The sequence below is a fragment of the Gopherus flavomarginatus genome, chromosome 4, assembly GCF_025201925.1.
Source record: "Gopherus flavomarginatus isolate rGopFla2 chromosome 4, rGopFla2.mat.asm, whole genome shotgun sequence".
Taxonomy (NCBI): Eukaryota; Metazoa; Chordata; order Testudines; family Testudinidae; genus Gopherus; species Gopherus flavomarginatus.
This window is the reverse complement of record NC_066620.1, coordinates 133,143,815-133,164,522: the sequence shown is the minus strand read 5'-3', so window position 1 is coordinate 133,164,522 and position 20,708 is coordinate 133,143,815. Positions and strand designations below refer to the sequence as shown.

At 45.4% G+C, this 20,708-nt stretch overlaps 1 protein-coding gene across 1 annotated transcript in view; it reads right to left on the bottom strand.

Moving 5' to 3' along the window:
* Window positions 1-20,708, bottom strand: part of AK9 (adenylate kinase 9) — a 247,445-nt gene that overhangs the window by 66,439 nt on the left and 160,298 nt on the right. The window contains exons 25-27 of the mRNA XM_050951342.1: window positions 19,287-19,499; window positions 18,334-18,624; window positions 10,790-10,914 (exon numbers count right to left, since the gene is read on the bottom strand). Of these exons, the coding sequence (XP_050807299.1) occupies window positions 10,790-10,914; window positions 18,334-18,624; window positions 19,287-19,499 (629 nt within the window). The remainder of the gene's footprint in view (window positions 1-10,789; window positions 10,915-18,333; window positions 18,625-19,286; window positions 19,500-20,708) is intronic.

The following is a 20,708-nucleotide window of genomic DNA, read 5'->3' as shown; positions in this document are numbered from 1 at the left end:
CCAGTCCCAGATGGGTGGAGTGAACCCCGGAGTGTGACCCTGCCTTCTGGGCCCTCAAAGACTATCTCTGCTGTGAACCCGTCCTGTACAGCTCCGACTTTACCTGCAGGTTCATCCTCCAAACAGACGCCTTGGAGGTAGGATTAGGGGCGGTCCTGTCTCAGGAGGTGGATGGGGAGGAACACTCAGTTACATATCTCAGTTGGAAATTGTTTCCTCGAGAACGGCACTACGTGGTAATCGAGGAGGAGGCCTTGGCAGTAAAATGGGCCTGTGATGCCCTGTGTTATTACATCCTGGGAGCCCCCTTCATACTAGTCACCGACCATGCCGCGCTTCGCTGGTTGGTCTGAATGAGAAATAATAATATGTGGCTAACGCGGTGGTACCTGGCACTACAACCCTATCCTTTTACCGTACGCCATAGGGCCAGTAAGGACCACGCCAACGCGGACTTCTTGTCCTGCCTGGGAGAGTTGGACGGGTCTGGCCCCGATGGACGAGAGCCAGCCTTGGGGTGTGTGTGTGTAGCGGGGCGGTGGGATACCCCACAGCCCCGCTGAGAGACGGACCTCCCCTGACACCAACGTGGGTGGAGCCACTGAGTCCTGCACCCGCCCCTCAGAGGTCACAGCACAGACCCGGAAGTATAAAAGTTCACCTGCAGAGCTCAGTTGAGAACCAGCCGCTGCAGAGACCAGACGTCTGTGGCCAAGCTCCCTTGGGAGAGACAGCAGAAGGCAGCGTCCGGCCTGAGGTCGCACCGGGCCGGCTGAGCCTACCGCAAGGAGGACTGGCCGAGCCTACCCCGCTCCAGCTACCCTGAGGACTGGCCGAGCCTGCCCCTCTCCAGCTACCCCAAGGACTGGTCAAGCCTGCCCCTCCCCAGCTACCCCGAGGAGGAGCCGAGCCTGCCTGTTGCTAGCTACCCCAAGGAGCAGCTGAGCTTACCGTCCGCTACTTACCCGGAGGAACCGATGGTGTTCGAGACCGCCGGTGATGCTACCATGACTCAGGTACCCTAGGAGGGGGAGTGTGGAAGTAGCCTGGGGGCAGCCGATCACAGTCTGGCTGCAACACTGCCAGAGCCTATGTCAGTGTGTTGCGGCCAGGATCCCCACTGACAGCAGCGAGTTTCTGCCGCTGCTAGGGCCCCAGACTGGGATGCAGTGGGGTAGGAGGGCCTGCGTCCCCCCTGTCACCCACTCCTTGGGTGGCAGACTCCCCCTTTTTCCTGGCCTGGAGAGGCTAGGACCTCCTGCTAACTGACTATTTGCTTGTTGCCCCGCTGTGACCTAGGGCCTGGGCTGCTATTGAACTGCTGACTCAGTCCCTGCCTAAGGGCCTGAGTCTCTGACGGGCTGCTTGCCGCCCCGCCCTGACCTAGGGCCCGGGCTACTATTTGAACTATAGACTCAGTCCCTGCTTAGAGGCCTGAGTCTCTGACTGTTTGCTGGCTGCCCCACCCTGACCTAGGGCCTTGGCCGCCATTTGACTGTTGACTCAGCCCCCGCTCCAAGGGCCTGAGCCCTTAACTGAGTGTGCGTTATTCTCCCTAACTGCAGAGCCAATGGCTGGCGAACCAGAGCGAGGCGGCGGGATACCCCACAGCCCCGCTGAGAGATGAACAGCGGCAAAGCCGCACCACAGGAAGATAAGCCCAAGTGTTGCTTTGGATACACACGAGAAAGTTACTCACCTTGCAGTAACTGAGGTTCTCTGAGATGCGTGTCCCTGTGGGTGCTCCACTCTAGGTGATGGTGCATCCCGGCACCATTGATCAGAGATTTTCGGTAGCAGTGCCTGGTCGAGACACACGCACTCAGTTGGTATCTCCCGTCTCGTTTGAATCTTCCTGAGTGCATGCGTCCCGCACCCTCCTCAGTTCCTTCTCTACCATGGAGAATCATACTAGTATGCCAAGTAGAGGGGAGGAGAGTGGGGAGTGGAGCATCCACAGGGACACACATCTCAAAGAACCTCAGTTACTGCAAGGTGAGTAACTTTCTCTTCTTCCACTGCTGTCCCTGTGGGAGCTCCACTCTAGGTGAATGTGTAGCAGTACCCACTATGGTTGGTGGGACTTTGGAGATGCGGCAGTGAGTACTGTAGATAGTATTGTATGGCCTACTATGGTGTCTGCCGTGGTATCTTGTGTGATAGCATAGTGTTTGGCAAACGTGTGTTCAGATGACCATGTAGCTGCTTTACAGATGACAGAAATGGGTACGTTATGAAGGAAGGCAACGGATGTCGACATAGCTCGAGTGGAATGAGTTCTAATGCCTTCAGGTGGTTGAATATTTTGAATACGGTAAGAGGATCTGATGCAGTCAGAGATCCACTTGGACAGATGTTGCTTAGAGATAGCCGTGCCCCTTGATCTTTTGGCGGTGGAGACAAAGAGTCATGGAGATTTCCAAAATGGGTTAGTCCTGTCTAAATAAAAGGCAAATGCTCGTCAGATGTCGAGAGTGTGCAGGGTTGCCTCATGTGGATTCTTGTGAAGTTTGGGATAGAAAGTAGGTAAGTATATAGATTGGTTAAGGTGGAAGGTGGAAATCACCTTAGGGAAAAATTTAGGATGTGGTCTCAAAGAGACTTTGTCTTTGGAGAAGATTGTGTAGGCCGGATGGGCCATTAGGGCGCTTAATTTCACCTACTCTCCTTGCTGATGTTATTGCAACTAAGAGAGCTACCTTCATGGACATATGGAGAAGAGAGGAGGTAGCCAAGGCTCAAATGGAGGTTTCATGAGAGCGTGAAGAACAAGGTTAAGATTCCATGTAGCTGCCGTTGGGTAAATTTCAGGGTAGAGATTTTGGAGGCCCGGGAAAAATCATTTTATGGTGGGATGGGTAACAGGTTGTGGAAAGTGGTGAGCACCGCCAGGTGTACCTTAATGGAGCTTAGCGAAAGTCCATCCTGTTTTAGTTTAGTTTAGTTTAGTTTAAGCAGATAGTCTAGAATGTTAGGGAGGGTCACCGTAGGGAGGGCATTAAGTGATTATGTGAGCACCAGAGGGCGAAACGCTTCCACTTCTGCAAGTAGGTTTTACGAGTGGCGTCTTTTCTACATATCAGACTTGCTCGGAACAGGCTAGTTCATGGGTTTGGAACCATGAAGGAACCAGGCTGTGAGGTGGAGCTTTTGGAGCTGGGGGTGAAGAACCTGTCCATTGTCCTGGGAAAGGAGATCTGGCCTGTTGGGGAGATACCGTGGATGATGGGAAGACATGCGGAGTAGGTAAGGATACCACGTCTGTCTCGGCCAAGCCAGGGCAATAAGTATGAGCCAGGCTTTGTTGTCTATGATCTCCCAAAGAACCCTGTGTAGCAGGGGGATTGGTGGGAAGGCGTACAGGAGAGAGTTGTTCCACGAGATCAGAAATGCATCTCCTAGGAATGCAGTCCCAAGTCCTGCTCTGAAGCAAAACAGGCAACATTTTTTATTCTGGGTTGTGGCAAAGAGGTCTATTGATGGGGTGCCCCAGAGGCAGAAGAGCTGTTGAGGTATTGTGGGGTGCAGTTCCCATTTATGTTCTGTCGAGAAGTGCCTGCTGAGTGCGTTGACAATAGTGTTGTGGCAGCCTGGTAGGTAGGAAGCGATGATCTGTATTTGATGTTGTATGCACCAATTCCATAGTCAGATGGCTTCCATGCAAAGGGAATGTGATCGGGCTCCCCCTTGTCTGTTGATGTAGTACATACATGCTATGTTGTCTGTTAAGACCCAAATAGATTTGTTCCTTATGAGGGGAAGAAAGTGGAGGCACACTCATCTCACTGCTCTGAGCTCTAAGAGATTTATGTGTAGGTCTCTGATGCATCTCTGATGCGGACCACCGGCCTTCTGCCCTGTGTCCCCCTAGATGCGCTCCCCAACCGATTAGGGAAGCGTCCATGGTGAGCATGAGTCTTGGGGGATCATTGCTGGAAGGAAACCCCCGTGCAGAGGTTCTCTGGTCTTGTCCACCAATGTAGGGAAGCTAGTACATTGAGAGGAGGAGTTAACAGCATCCCTTAGCTGTGTCTCTTGGGTTTGAAATTGGAATTGAGCCAGACCTGAAGACATCTCATGTGTAGCCTGGCATACTGAACCATGAAAGTCGTGGCTGCTATGTGACTAAGGAGCTGTAGACAGATTCTTGCCTGTGTCCTGGGACAAATAGAGAGCGTGTGTATGAGCTGTGTGATGGCGAGAAATCTGTGATATGAGAGCAAGGCCCTACTCTGGATTGAGTTGAGATGAGCTCTGATGAACTCGATCTGTTGTGTAGTGTCAGGGTAGATTTTTGGATGTTTATTTGGAGGCCTAGGCTGTGAAAGAGGGAGATGGCGAAACGGGTAGCTTGAAGTGCCTCGGCATAGGAGTCACTCTTAACAAGGCAATCGTCCAGGTAGGGGAACAGCGTGATCCCATGTTTGTGGAGGTGAGCCACGACCATGGCTAGAGTCTTGGAAAACACTCTTGGTGCTGTGGAGAGTCCAAAAGGAAGAACTCCGTATTGAAAATGGTCATGACCGATTGTGAATTGTAGGAAGCGTCTGTCAGCTGGATGAATTGATATATGAATATAAGTTTCCTGTAGGTCAAGGGCTGTGAACCAGTCCCCTTGATCCAGTGCAGGAATTATTGTGCCCAGCGTGACCATCTTGAATGTTTGTATCCTCACGAATTTGCTCACTCAGCGTAGATCTAGTATAGGTCTCCATCCCCTGGTCCTTTTCTGTGTCAGAAAGTAATGGGAGTCGAAACCTTTCTCTTGATGTTGCATTGGCACAGGTTCCACTGCACCTAGTTGTAGAAGGTGCACCACTTCTGTGCGAAGTAAGCGCTCATGAGAAGGGTCCCTGAAGAGGGATGGGGAAGGTGGAAAGGTAGGAGGGTAGGATATAAATGGGATAGAGTAACTGGACTGAACTATTTCGAGGACCCAGCGGTCCTGTGTAAACTGCTGCCGGGCATGTTGGAAACTCTGGAGGTGGTGGACAAATGGGCAAGTAGGCGGTGGAATCAAGGAGTGGTCATGCAGACCCTCGACCAACATTTCAAAATTGTTGTTTATTCCTCAATGGATGGAATGTGCTTGCCTGAGTTTGATTTTGTCTGTGCTTAGGGGGTCTAGCGCAATTCCTAGTTGTGTCGTATGGTCTGGGTTGAGGATGATAATACTGTTGTGTGTGTGGTCTTTGGAACGGTTGGTATCGTTGTCTCCTGGGAAGAGATGAGTGAATGCTCAGGGTGCACAGTGTTGCTCTAGAATCTTTCATGGTGTGGAGGAGTTCATCAGTTTTTTTTGGAGAAAAGTTTGTCCTTATCAAAGGGGAGGTCCTCCACTTTGGTCTGCAATTCTTCAGGGATGCCGAATGCAGAGAGCCATGAAAATCTGCACATAACCACAGCAGTTGCAGTAGTACAGGCTGCTGTGTCCACTGTGTCTAGAGATGCCTGTAGGGCCATTCTGGAAATCGGATAGCCCTCAGTCAGGATTAATTTGAAGTCTGCTCTCCTATCCTCTGGAATGTAGGAGGCAAATTCAAAAAGTTTATTGTAATTATCAAAGTCGTACCTGGCAAGGAGGGCGGAGTAGTTCACAGTTCTGAATTGTAGAGTGGATGACGAATAAACCTCGCAACCCAAGATGTCAAGGCGTCTAAGGTCCTTGTCTTGTGGGGTGGGCCGATATTGTGACTGTTTTGTCCTCTGTGTGACTGCATCCATGACAAGAGAGTTTGGTTGTGGATGAGAAAAAAGAAGTCAGCGTCCTTAGCAGGGACATAGTATTTTATGTTCGGCCTTTTTGCAAGCTGGTACTAAAGAAGCTGGGGTTTGGCACAGAGTGTCAGCTGGTTCCAGAAGCACTTAATTTATAGGGAGCGTGATCTTTGAGGGCACAGATGATTGAAGGATTCTGAGGAGTCTGTGTTGTGTCCCTTAAACCTATTCTAAGAGGATATCTTGACTGAGTGCCACCCTCCTGGAAAGTTCTTGAAATTGTTTGCAGTCGTCCAGGGTCTGTGGAGGCGGAGGGAAGATGGCTCTGTCCGGGGCTGATGGAGAGTTAGGGGTCGGTGAGTCAGGATATGGTGCATAGCTCGCAGTCTCAGGAGGGGGTTCAGACACCCTAGAAGTGGACAGAGCTGGAGATCGAGGCACAGCAGGAGGAGGATTGGTAGGAGGACATGGCCAAGGGTACCACTGAGGCCACGGCATGGGGTAGGAGAACCCAGGTGCCGCCCATGGGGGGGGAAAAGTAGGGAAACTGAGGCTGGTGGCCTTGAGCCATGACCTGATGTGAGAGAGGTTCTAGTGGAGGAGGAGAAGCAGGAGGGGAGAACTCTGCCTGCTGCTGTAAATCGAGTTCGCTGTCAGTAAAGGTAGCCAGTTCAGGTGGAGAGAGAGGCTGTTCAAAAAGTAAGCCCTGTCTATCTAGGAGTGGAGAGTTGTGCTCAGGTGGCACTGAGAGGTCACATTGAGTGAGAAACTGTTGCTCCTGCTCCCTGGGCTGCGCTGAGCCTGCTCTGTGCTCTAGTGCATTATCAAGAGAAAGTGAAAGTGACAGCAGCACCATGGACCGCTTGGAGGTGCCCTGCAGAGGGTCCGCTGCTGGTGCTCAGGTGGAAGACAGGCTCAGCGCCGACATTCTTCTCGGTGCCAAGGAGGAGTGTGCTGTCAGCACCACGTCTGTTTTTGGTGCCAAGGAACGTGCTCTCGGCACCGCATCCATTTTTAGTGCTGAGGGGACCGGTGCCAAGGGAACCTTCCCGGCACGGGAGGTTGGGTCCCTGCCTCTGCACTCTGTTGGAGCAGCAGCTGAGGCATTAGAAGAGACTGAGGCACCTGCCTTCGGCACTGTCAGCAAAGAGGGTATGGATCTCATGGGAGACCCACTATCCTTGTTAAAGTCTCTCCTCTGAGACTGTTGTGCTTCTTGCCTCCAACCCAGGAAGGGTGAAACAATGCTCCCAACTGGTTCAGATCTGGCCAGGGAGCGTGTGGGAGCAGGTTTAACTTTCCCCATCTCCGAAAGCGTCTGTAGGGATTTTTCCATTAGAAGCATTTTAAGCCGCAGGTTCTTGTCATGCCGAGCCCTAGACTTGAGGGTCGTGCAATGGAGGCATTTGGCAGGGACGTGAGTTTCTCCGAGGCACTTCACACAATGTGAGTGCCCATCTGACCATGGCATGGAGTCCTGACAGGAAATACACCTTTTGAATCCTGAAGCACCTGGCATTATGAATTAGAAATGTCAGGGGAGAGAAGCCTGAGGCGAATTTTTTTTTTAACTAACTAACTAACTATGTAACTATACTAAAGGAAGGGAAACAACTGGGATGCAACTAATAACTATGTCTATGTTTTTTGTTACTGTTTCCTATAGAGACCAGGGAAGAAAGGCAGCACTGCCCCAAGTCCCGTCTTCAGCCAAGGATGGTTGAGAAGGAACTGAGGAGGGTGCGGGATGCACGCACTCAGGAAGATTCCAACAAGGTGGGAGATAACAACTGAGTGCGGCATCTCAACCAGGCACTGCTACTGAAAATCTCCGATCAACGGTGCTGGGACACACCATCACCTAGAGTGGAGCAGCCAGAGGGACAGCAGTCGAAGAAGCAGCTGCTTTAAGGAACCTAGTTATTATCGTGTGATCTTTCAGAGTCTTTAATGAGTCTACATTTATGTCACTATTTAATGTCAAGATGTCACATGTGATGGTGGGAAGTTTTAGGTCCAGAACAATGCAATCGTTCTCAGGGTACCCAGGACTGTGAGTCACCTTGTTACTCCCTGCCACCAGTGGGAGGGAGTCTTGTTTGTGCTTACTTGTATGTCTGCTCTCTGATACCACCAGCCTGTTAGCCCCTCAAGTATTCTCCTCTGGGCAACACTAGCCTTTACTTTGCCTTGCAGTTTAACAATAGATGTAGCCCAGTCCCCAAGTCCTTTTGAAGCATTCCCTTGTAATGTCCAGCTCCTTTTCCACTGAATATTCAGTGATATCAGATCTGCTGTCCCCAAAGGAACAATATGTACCCCGCTTGTATGATCACAGCACTGAGATATAAGTATAGTGAAAGGAAGGATGTTTACCACCAAAGATTCAAGCAACAGTGAGTAAAGATATTGGGAACAAAAGGTTACATATAAAACAAAATCATAATACACTTTCTAGAGACTAATCTTAACCTATAGGTTAACCTGTCTAAAGAAGTCTGTTTCATACCCAAACTCCTCTGCACCATTTCAACCAAGGTTGGCTGAGAGCCTGTTTTCATGAATGTAAACACACTGCTTGTTTACTTCCTAAGTACAGGATTAGAGGGTGTCTTCTTTGCCTTCTACTTATACTCCCCAAAGTTTTATCTCTGAATACAGACCCATGGCTTGTTTCCTTCCCTGTTGATGTCACATTGCTCCATTGACGTCATATGTAAGTAGTTATCCATTGTATTAGCTTACAGTACTTGAGACCTCATTCTTTGGTAAACCAGAATGTATGCACCAGAATCAGGACATTCCTGTAACCCTCTGTCAGTTGGCATTAAGGGGATCTTGGGTCACCAATAGCTGAAATATTTAGTTTCCTAGGGCTGATCTTTCTATTTTGACACTAGTAGGAAAATTTTATTTAAACCTACGTGTAAACTGAGAAGCCAGAAGTTCTGCTTGAGACTAAAACTTATTTTTTTTTTTTATAGAGCATCCCATCTTGTTTAGGGCTTGCCTCTCAACTGCCAAGCTCAGTAGTCTGGGATGACATGAAAGAGTGGGGCTGGCCATGGAACAGGAGATTTTGTCTTCTGAAAAGAGGGAGTGGAGACCTCTGTGACATCTCCACTAGGTCTGAGAACCACAACCCTTTGTGACCGATCACGGAGGAGGAGAATGATAGATGCTTCCTTGCTTCTTATCTTCTGAATAACAGTTCCCTTTAGCAGAACAATGGGAAAGAGGGATGGGGGGTGTCCAAGAAACCAATTCTGCCATTTATGACGCAGAGTGTCTGTTTCCTTTGATCTTTGTCTGGTTTCCCTGGTGAAGAAGGGCCTTGTCTTTGCATTTTCATCGGATGTGACTAGATCCATCTGGGGCTGACCAAGATCCATTGATATCAACCGGGAAATATCTTGGTTCAGGAATAATTCTGAGTTGTCTTTCTCCTGACGGCTGAGTCAAACAGCTTTTGTGTTCCATGTCACCTTTACGTGGCTTGCCCTGATGGAGGCTAGATGACCATGTGCCTAAGAAGGACTTGCATTGCTTTGGCATTCATGTGAACTTCTTGTACCCCTTAATGATTTAAGTATGCCATGGTCATCATGTTGTGTGACAGATCCAGGATGGACTGTTTCCTCAGCAAGGCCTCATTTGATTATAGCAAACTTTAAGTCAAGAAAAATGTTGGACTTAAAGCCTGATAGCATACTTTCAAAAATGCTATGTCAAATTTATCCCTGGTGTAACTTAAATGAGGCCTCTCTTTTAACTTACTTTTGCCGCTTGATAAATTTAACTAAGGTTGTACCTGATTAAAAAGTAGTTCTAGTCTTGAAACTTCCAAGCTAATGAACCAGATAGTGAGATACTCAGAGAGTCATAACAGTTTTGAAGTTTCCCTGCTGCCCAAGGAAGGGTGAAAACTGCACTGGCTTCATACTTGGCACAGTATATTCCCCAACACAATGGTACAGCTACGCTGGTCAGTATGTTGAGTGGGCAAAGCCAAGGCTGCATCCAGTCCATATATCATTCTGCCCTTTTCTGTCCAACTGTGTGAGAGGGAGGCAATGTACTGGTTCTGTGAAGCCTGTTCCTATCCACCACTGCTACCCAATATACAGATAGCTAGTTTAAGGATGTAAGGAGGAACCTTGTGACCCTTATTCCCCTGGGCTAGTCAGGTTACAAGTTGGCCCCAAAAGAAGTAGAAGGCTACACAGAACTGGGCCTATAAACTGCATATAATTTAGCCTGTTAAACTGTTGTATAATGTTAAAGCAGAAGATTGTGAGAGAAGTATTGGGCAAGTTAAGAAAGTGGAATATGTTTTGTTTTACAGGAGTTTAAAAACAGTTTTCAAACTGCCATTATTTTTTCTTCATTTGATTGTGAATAGTTTAAGAACATTTTCTTCCTCTTTGTAATCTTTTAATATACGAAGAAAAATCTTGTTGGCATTTGTAAACTGTAAAAGTTACAGGTATATATTTGGTTAAAATTAAAATGTAACTTTTAACACATGATGCTGCAACTGCTTGCATGTGTGTGGACTGGTGGCCTGCACAGATTCAGCAGCATACCTACATGTAAGCAGTTGTGGGATGGGAGCCCAAGTCTGAAAACTTTCTCTAAGATAAATCTTTTCCTTCTATGTCCAGTACTTTATGAAGCATGTCATCTAATAATTCTTTCTCCCACAAGATTGTTTATGAAATCTCATTTAAATACTGTTTATCACTTCCCTTCCTTTTGTCCACTTTAGCCTTCTAGAAACAAAAACCTAAAATTAATACTAATATGTTCTCACTAAATCCTACTTATCCTTTTTTGAGAGACTGAGATGTTTTAGGATGGTTTAATACTTTATTTCGTAACTACTAAAGTGAATATACTTTATTTTTAAATGTATAGGTGTATGCTGGTATTGCAAGATATTACATATCCAATGGATTATTTATTGCATGTTATTTATTACTTATCTACAATTTGTGGACTTAGTATTGCAAAAATTGAGTTTATTAAAATTAAACAGAAAGATAAATAATTTGTTGTCAATAATAGTTACCGGATTGGCTCATTTGTCCACCACTCAGGAACAATTTTATCAAGTATTTCTGGTGTCAATGCCTCATTATCTAATATGTTCGCTTTGATTATTTCTTCCTCATCAGTTAACACCACTTCCTTCATCTAGAGAGACAAAAAGACCATGAATTAATATCTATATGTTGCTTGACAATGATATTGCTCTTTGACTGACCCAGAAGATCAGGTACAGCTTTTATTCAGTTACGTTCAGCAGCAATAAAATCTAGTTCATTACATTTTGCTATATGTTATTTCACATACAATTTTAAAAACAGAGTTGGTCAAACATTTCTGAATTTTGATTTTTCAACAAAAAAGAAACTAAATTTAAAAACAGGATGTTTGGGGTGAAAACTGGCATGAAAATGCATGCTGTTTTTTGATCACCTATACAGATAGTCAAAAATTTTTGAAACATTGACCAAACACAAAAAAGATGATTCTTTCATGAATTTTTTTCTAATTTTTCTACCACCTCTAATTAAAAACCAGAGTTTAGTTCATTTATGGAAAATGGGAGGGATATGAAGGCACTGTGCTATATACTTGGCCCAACTAAGCTTTGCCCCATGGGGGACCTGAGAAGCAGAGGCAAAGTTGGACCTAATTCCTTTTTACTTCCCACAATTTACAGCAACTTCAGAGTTACTGTAAACTGTGCCCCATTCCACAGTCCCCAAGGATCCATTCCAGCCACTGGGGATCACCAGAGCATAACTAGCTCTGTTCTAGCTATGCCACAGTTCAGAGATGGTATAGAGCAGTATTGGTATTCTCAAACTTATTTGATTGCACCCCCTTATTTGATTGCTCCACTTCAGGTGTCTTGATGCCCTGTGCTTGTAATAAGGTATTTGTGGTAGCAGTGCCTGGTTGGACCATGCATGTGCCTTAGCTATCTCGCACCACTCTAAGCAGTTACATAGTGGTATGCAGCCAACTGTCCCCGTTCCATCTCTACCTCAGAGAATCAGACAAACTCTGAAGTAGAGGGAAGGAGGGAGCATAGTGGAACACCCACAGGCACAACCATCTCAAAGAACCTCAGTCACTGCACAAGGTGAGTAACCTTCTCTTCTTCATGGAGTGTACCTGTGGGTGCTCCACGTTAGATGACTGTTGAGCAGTGCCCCTCAGTGGAGTTGATCTACTGACAGTGGATAACACTATAAGACAAAAGTGAGGATCTGATGCTGATTATTCTCTAAAGCATAGTGTTTAGTGCAAGTATGGACTGATGCCCATGTAGCTGCTCTGCAAACGTCAGTGATAAGCCACAGATGCTGCCAGTGCTCTGGTGGACTGTGTGTGAACTCCCGGTGGATGTTGTAGAGTGTTGTTTTGGTAGCACAAATTGATACATCCTGATATCCATTTGGATAATCTCTATTTTGAAATGGTTTGACCATCGAGCATTCTGTTATGGAAACAAATAGTCTGGGTGATTTTATAAATGCTTTTTTTCTTTCAGTGTAGAAAGCTAATGCTCTGAGAACATCCAATGTGTGGAGTGAGGCCTCCCAACCATCCGCATGTGGCTTAAGAAAAAATACAGGTAAGTAAATGGGTTGATTTAAATGAAAGGGTGAGGCAACTTTGGTTATGAATTTAGGATGCGGTCATAGGATTACTTTATCTTTAAAAAATGTTGTATAAAGTAGGTGTGCCATTAGGGCACCTAATTCTCCCACCCATCTGAGGGACGTGATGGCAATGAGGAAAGCCACCTTCATGGATAAGTGAAACAAAGAGCAAGTTGCAAGGGGTTCAAATGGCTTTCCCATGAGTCCGCATAGAACAAGGTTGAGGTCCCACATGGGTGTAGAGTTTTATTGTGGGATAAGTGTTTTCAATGCCTTTAAGGAAGCATTTAATCATTGAGTGAACAAATATAGTGACCCTGTCCACTTTGTCGTGGAAGGAGGTAATGGCAACCAAATGTACTCTTATGGAGCATGTGGATAGCTCCAGTTTTTTAAATCCCAGTATATAGTCCAGGATCCTTGGTAGGGGGGAAGACTGTGGCAAGATCTGTTTATCTTGGCACCAGGCGCAGAATCATTTCCACTTATGGATATGTCTTTCTTGTACTTAGTCTCCGACTGTTCAGTAGTATATCTTTTACTTCCTCAGAACAGTCCTTCTTGACCCCAGTCAGCCATGGAGTAACCAGACCCTGAGGTGGACTACTGCGAGGCTGGGGTGACAGGCACGTCCTGCATCTTGTGATAGAAGGAGGTACTAAGGGAAGGGTTTGAGGCAGTTTCACTGCCATCTGATATAAGTATGGGAACCACGTTTGTCTGGGCGACAGGGGCACAATGAGAATGACCTTGGATTTGTCCTGCTTGATCTTGTAAATGACTCTGGTTAGGAGTGGGGTCAGAGAAGATGGGGCTTCCCATTTTATGAGGATTGCATCGCCTAGGGAGTGGTGTCCCAATGGAGTGGAGCAATACTGTGAGCAATGTCCAGGGAGTGGAGCAATACTGGGAGCATTCGGTGTTCTGAGCTGTTGCAAATAGAACTATGGTGGAAAACCCCCATAGTTTGAATATGGTCTTGAGAATTCTGGGATCCATCTCCCACTGATGGGTTTGTGAGAAATCCCTGCCTAGTAGATCTGCTGTTGTATTTTGACATCCTGGCAGATAGGATGCTGATATCTCTATTTGTTGGTGATGCACCAGTTCCAAAGGCATATTGCCTTTGTACATAGGGAGTATGATTGTCCTCCTGCTTCGTGGTTTATATAAAACATGCCTGCTTTATTGTTTATGAAGATCTTGATGGCATTGTTCTTGACTAGAAGGAGAAAGTGATCACATGCATTTCGGACTGCCCTTAGCTCCAGTAAGTTTATGTGAAGGTTGGACTCCACTGGGGACCAGCGGCCTTGGACCACCACTGTTGAGTAGATGTGCCCCACAACTTATTAAGGAAGCATCTGCTGTGATGGTCATGGTTGGAGTTGTTTTTTGGAAAGGGACTCCTGAGCAGACGTTGTTTGGTTGTGTCCACCATGTTAACGAGTCTTTTACTCTGCATGGCATTATGAGGTGTCTGTTGAGAGAGTATCTGTGCAGTATATACACTGTTTGAAGCCAGGCCTGCAAGCATCTCATGTGGAATTGGGCATGCTTGACAACCAATGTTGTTGCTGATGTGCCCCAAGAATTGTAAAATGTTCTGGTGGATGTTTGTGTGCTGTCCCTCATCATTGAAATTAGATTGAATATGGTGAGGAAGTGTTGTTGGGGTAGTGTTGCTGTTGCTGTTAGACAGTCGAGACAGGCTCCTGTGAATTCCAACTTTTGGACAGGAACCAGTGAGGACTTTTGTATGTTTATTTGCAACCCTAGGTTCATGAAAAGGGTTACTGTGCTCTGTGTGGCGTTTATCACTTCTTGCCCTGTTGGTGTCCATAGCAGCAAGTTGTCCAAGTACGGAAATATCATTACTCAGTGTTTGCATAGGTGAGCTGCAACAACAGCAAGAACCTTGGAAAAAACCCTTGGGGCAGTGGATAGGCCGAAGGGTATTACTCTGTATTGGAAATACTGTTTCCCTAGTGTGAATCTTCTGTGTGATGGATAGATGGTAATATGAAAATAAGCGTCCAGAAGGTCAGGGGCCGAGAGCCAATCTCCCTTCTCTAATGCTGGAATTATTGTGGTTAGAGTCACCATTTTGAAACGTTGTGTTCTCACGAATTTGTTGAGTTTTCGTAAATTCAGGATGGGAGGATGCGTCCCCACACACTGGTCTTTTTCTGAATTATAAAGTAATATGAATAACCTCTCCTCCTGTGCTGTGATGGTACAGGTTCCATGGCACCTAATTGTATGAGGTGGTTTATTTCCTGTTGTAACAGGTGCTCATGAGACGGGTCTCTGAAGAGGGCTGGGGGTGTGGGGTAGGTAGGTGGGATAGAAATAAAGGGGATAGAGTAGCCCTTCTGGATAATCTCTAAAACTCATTTGTCCTGTCATGATGGTGTTCCAGACTGGGTAGTATGGTGACAGATGGTCTCGAAATAGACAGGCACCATTTTTGGTTCCAAAGTCAGAGTGTGTGGAGGTCTGTCATAGTATCTTTCCCCAATCTGAACCTTAGAGTCCAAAAGTTGGGGTACCAGCATGAATTCCTCTAAGCTTAATTACCTGCTTAGATCTGATAAGCTGCCACCAATCAGGAATTCCAGTGCCTGATACACTCTGGTCCCCCCATAACCTTCCCTGGGGACCCCCAAGACCCAGAACCCCTGGATCTTAACACAAGGAAAGTAAACTCTTTCCCTCACCCGTGCCTCTCCTAGGATTTCCCTCCCTGGGTTACCCTGGAAGATTACCGTGATTCAAACTTCTTGAATCTTAAAACAGGGAGGAATGTCCCTTCCCCCCGCTCCCCTTTCTCCCTCACCCAGAGGCAATACAGATTCAAGCTCCGTGAATCTAAAACAAAGGGATTCCACCCTTCTCCCCTCCCTTCCCTTTCACTGTTAAGTACAGACTCAATTCCCTGGAGTCTCAATAAGGGGAAAAAATCAGACAGGTCTTAAAAGCAAAACTTTTAATAAAAAAAAGAAAGAAAAAGGTAAAAGTTATCTCTGCAATTTAGATGGTAAAAGTTACAGGGGGTTTGTCAGCTTATAGAAACTGGAGAAAAAGCCTCCTCCAGCAGAAATACAATTTAAAATACTTTCAGCCAAATACACATTAAAACTCTACCAGCCAGATACACATTTGCAAATAAAGAAAACCAATTAAAAAGACTATAACCGCCTGTTCCTTAACACTCAGTATTCTGAATATATAAGAGACTGTAGCAGCGAGATTGGCAAGAAACCTGGTTGCACGTCTAGTCCCTTCCAGGACCCAGAGAGAACAAAGCAAAACCCAACAAACACAAACAAAGGCTTCCCTCCACCGAGATTTGAAAGTATCGTGTTTCCTGATTGGTCCTTTGGTCAGGTGTTTGGTTCCCTGTTTGTTAACCCTTTACAGGTAAAAGAGACATTAACCCTTAACTATCTGTTTATGACAAGGTCTCATGCCCTCGACCACACCTTCAAAATGATTGTCTAGAGGTGGATCAATGAGACATCAAAGGCTCATCTTGGTTCTGCTGACGTCTGTTCTGTCTTTGTTTATGCCATTGGTTGTACTGTCTTCAGGGCTGAGAGTATGGCGTAGACTGGAATCACTTACTATAAAACCTGCTCTGTTTTTGTTTGCAGGTATGTAAATGCCAAGAGTTTTTACGGTCACCCTTGAATCATTTAGGGTGTGTAATGAGACATTGATTTTGTCTGCAAATAGTTTCTGCCCCTCGAAAGGTAAGTCGTCGATTGTTGCCTGGACCTCCCTTGGGAATCCAGAGAGGTGGAGCCATAATGCATGATCACGGATGTCATGAGGGATTGTGCTGCCATGTCTGCAGAGTCCAGGGAGGCCTGGAGGGCTGTGCTGGCGATGAGAGACCCTTCAGAAATGTTTGCCTTGTACTGTTCTTTTTTGTCATTTGGTAAATTTTCAATAAAAGTTTACATTTTGGAGAACAGATTGTGTGTATATTTGGCTAGCGGAGATAGCTGGCTATGAGGAACTGAAGTGTAGCTGAGGAATAAGCTTTCCACCTGAAAAGGTCTAGCCTTTTCCAATCCTTATTGTATGGGGTCGTTCACGACTGGTGTTGTTTCCCCCTAAGGAATTTGGTGTGGAGGTATGTAAATAGGAACACAGCCCCTCTTGTTGACATGTAATATTTTTTGTTGGACCTTTTACATGAAGGTGGTGCTGTAGCTGGTGTCTGGCAGATTTTTTTTTGCAGGCTTCATGATTTTATCATTAATTGTCAGAGCTATATTTGCCATTGGAGATGCCTGGAGTATGTCTTTGACCTTATGTTGGGCTTCTGGTAGCTGTACTAGTAAAATGTTTAGGGATTTGGCTACCTTTTGAAGAGGTCCTGAAAGTATTTGAAATCATCCCCAGTAGTGGCTGGTGGTGGTATTATGGTTTTGTTCAGTTACGATAAAAAGAGGTGAGTAGGGACAAGTGTCATGTTTGGCTGTGTCCTCAGGTTCCTCAGTGTCTTCCTCCTGTGTTTCTGAGGGTGCTGGGACAGTTGGTGAAAGGGCTGATCTGGACCTAGATGGGCTTGTGGTTTTGGGCCCTAAACTTTGCTCATGGATCCCAGAATGACCAGTTAGGTGGAAAAGGTATCGGGAGCAGTGCCCAGGGGTGATCATACCATCCTTGTGTATCTGCAGGTGGTTGGTGATGAGATGGTCCCCGTTCCCGGCCAATGGGAGCTGCAGGGGGCAGTGCCTGGAGGCAAGGGCAACGCACAGAGCCCTCTGCTTCCTGGCCTGGGGGTCACAGGGAAGTGGTGCTGGCCACTTCTGAGAGCGGTGTGGGACCCGTGGCACCACAGGGGCAATCCTGCGGGCTGGATCTGGCCCACGGGCCGTAGTTTGCCCACCCCTGCCTTATACGCATGGTGCATGCAATGTCACACCACATAAGAAACACCATTTTTAAGAGCATGCCACCCTGCTCTATCTGTATGAATTTGTGTACACTATGCATGTGAGGTTATGATGGAGGGGGCAAAGTGTTGTACCCTTAAAAATGGCATCAGCTGTCCAATACTAGACAAAACACTTCTGTTACCTTAGTGCCAGACAGAACAAATCACCCCAAAAGAGGACTGTCCAGTTCAAAACTGGATGATTGGCCTTCCTAGCAAAAGTGGAGGGAAAAGGGGGCACGGAAGGGAGCACGAGGCAGATTTAGGGAATATAAGGGAATGTAGGGGGGGTCCAAAGCAGGGGGAGGTAGAATGGGAGAGTGCTGCCCAGTCTCGGGCAGAGAAGTTAGAGTGAGAGTGAGTGTGTGAGAGAGAGAGAGAGAGAGAAAGAGAGAGAGAAGATCAGGGAAGTGTTGCTTTTTTCAAAAAAGCTAAACCAACCCCCTATTGTTTTTACTGTGACATTATTGTTTATATGAATGATTGATATATGTTTTTGCATAAAAACACTCATTATAGGATCATTTTGGGAATATTATGAATACTTTCAACATTTAACTTTATTTTGAAATACGTAATGAAGGGAAGTTACATTATGCTGTGCTTCCAAAGGATTCTAGTCACTAGTTATCTGCCCATTAGCTAAAATTGATTAGTTTTAAAAACTGAACATTTTTGTCTAAGACCCCTTCTCCTGACGCATTCCTCTGCACCTTGTTAAGCTAAATTCAGAAAGCAGAAGTTAACGTAAAGTTCTTTGCTATAGTCCTAAAAAGTAATAAGTTCTCTGAGCAAGTGTGAATCATGATGCATTAAACAGATCAATGGTTCTCAAACTATTTACCACCCCGCCTTCTTTTATCAAAGGAAATAAATTAGGAGGGGAGGGAGTCAAGACAGTAATAGGAAATGAATGGTAGTTCTTGGGGTTGGCAATACTGAGTATTTGGCCTCTAAAAAGGGGATACTACTGCTTACTATTATTACCTCTTTATTTTTGTTATTTTCATTTTCATGTGCACTTTCACTTTCTGTTTCTGTACTGGTCTGAGAGGAGTCTCCCAATTCCTGAAAGACAGCTTCCATGTCAATCTGATCTTCCTCAGGTTCCTCGTCAAATTCAAGTCCAACTCTCTTTTCAGTTTTGGGCATGACCATTTCCTGTAGACGTTCTTCAAACTGAATATGGAAAATTCCTAATTTGTCAGCTAGCCATCGGCCACAGATAGTTTTACCTGCTCCATGTGTGCCCAGCAGGCACACTCTTAAGGGAGGAGCCTGTCAGAAAGAATTAAGAATACTTTTATAACAAATTTCTACACTAGGGTGAACTTAAGTTACGGTTGTATTCACCTTGTTGAATTAATTCTAAATTTCAGGGCCTCTAATATAAAAAAAAGTACCCCCAAAAGCAGCATGAGCACACATGCATTTTGCATTTCAAAGTTTAAAACTACAGTGAATTACATATACAGTAGATAAAAACCTGTACATTAACTCCTTTCCCTTCTGCCCCTCTATTTCACCCTTTTTATTCTTCTTATTTCAACTTCCCACTCAGTCCCATCCTCCTCTGACCTCATTTCACTTATGAGAAGTGAGTTAACAACAATAATTAATGAACAAAAAACTATTTTAACAGAGCCATCAAAATGTGTATATGTCTTACTGAGTAAGCATGTGATACTATTGTAAATCTTTGTCCTGCCCTTCCCTTCTCCTTTTGTTCATAACCTTTACTTATTGTGTTGGGCCTACATTTAGATTGTAAACGCATTGGAGAAGGGGCACATCTTCCTTGTTTCTGTGAAGTGCCTAGCACACTTGTACCAACTCAAAAATAAGAACAACAAAAATAATTGTAACGAAGGATGGAAAATGATGTGTAATATCAACCTCTTATTAGCAATCTATTTTAAATAGTTTTAACTTTTTCTTACTTGTAATGGTTCCTTGTGAGCAACATACTCCTCAGGGTTCTCCAAAAACTTTTCTCTGGATTCAGGACTTGAAAAATAGTAAATTTTTTCTCGATATATAGCTCCATGTTCAGCAATCCCTGGGAAAAGGACAAAGTTCTCCTTCAGACTCACTGGACAAAAGTGTCTGGTGTCTCCCATGTGTCTCTTCTTTTCATTAATTTTATCTTCATCCTGGAAATACACAATGGTTTTAGAGAAAACTGTCAAAAGTCTTTGGATCAAGTAGAAAAACATTATATATAAAATATTCTGTACACATATTTCCCATTTCAAGTGCATTACAATACATTACTTTCAGAGATGATGATGAAGCAAAGCCCCAGATCTAAACACTCCCTTGAACTCTAGAGCATTTGAAATCCAGATCCAATCCAAACTTTACATCTTACACTCATTCCTAATTACAAATGTTTGAATACAGGGTACTCTAAATGCTTACTGCTAAATTTACAAACTAGCTCCCAAACAATCTCCAAAATTGTGTGTGCAAATTTTGCATATGTACCAATTTACAAATACAATATTTATACTCAATTCGGGTAATTGCTTATCTACTTGAATATATGTGGAATTATGAGTAACTATGTGAATGCACATGTAATATTTACATGTACAAATCTGTGAGGGCAAGGTAACGTTATGCTGGAAGGTATTAATGAAGCGGATCTTTGACCTATAGACAGTCAAACTAAATCTGATGGGTATGCTATGCACACTTTTTTCAGGCTAAATGGAAAGAAGGAGCAATTAAATGCCCCTTTATGTGGTGACAGCTGGAAACTAGGAGGTTACTGCACAAGACGCTGGGCCGTATGGCAAACCCTGAGCAGAGAAAAGGACAGTTACCTGTTTCCGTAACTGGCATTCTTTCAGATATGTTGCTCAGGTGTATTCTACTATAGGTGCACATGTTCATCACGTGCACCGGTGCCGGAAGTTTTTCCCTTAGCAGTATCTGTAGTGGGGGAGCACCACTGCGACCCCTGGAGTGGCACCAACATATCGCGTCATAAAGGGGGCTGCACGCTTCCTCCACCCTCAGTTCCTTCTTGCCAGACAACTTCGACAGAGGGGAAGGAGGGTGGGACGTGGAATACATCTGAGCAACACATCTCGAAGAACGCCAGTTAGGGAAACAGGTAACTGCCCTTTCTTATTCGAGTGATTGCTCATGTGTATTCCACTATAGGTGACTCCAAGCTATACCTGATGGAGGCAGGTAGGAGTTTAAATGTAAAGTTTTATGGGTTACCGGGGCGGAGCACCACCCTACCAAACCCGGCGTCATAGACTCATAGACTTTAAGGTCAGAAAGGACCATTATGGTCATCTACTCTGACCTCCTGCACAGTGCATGCCCCAGAATCTCACCCACCCACT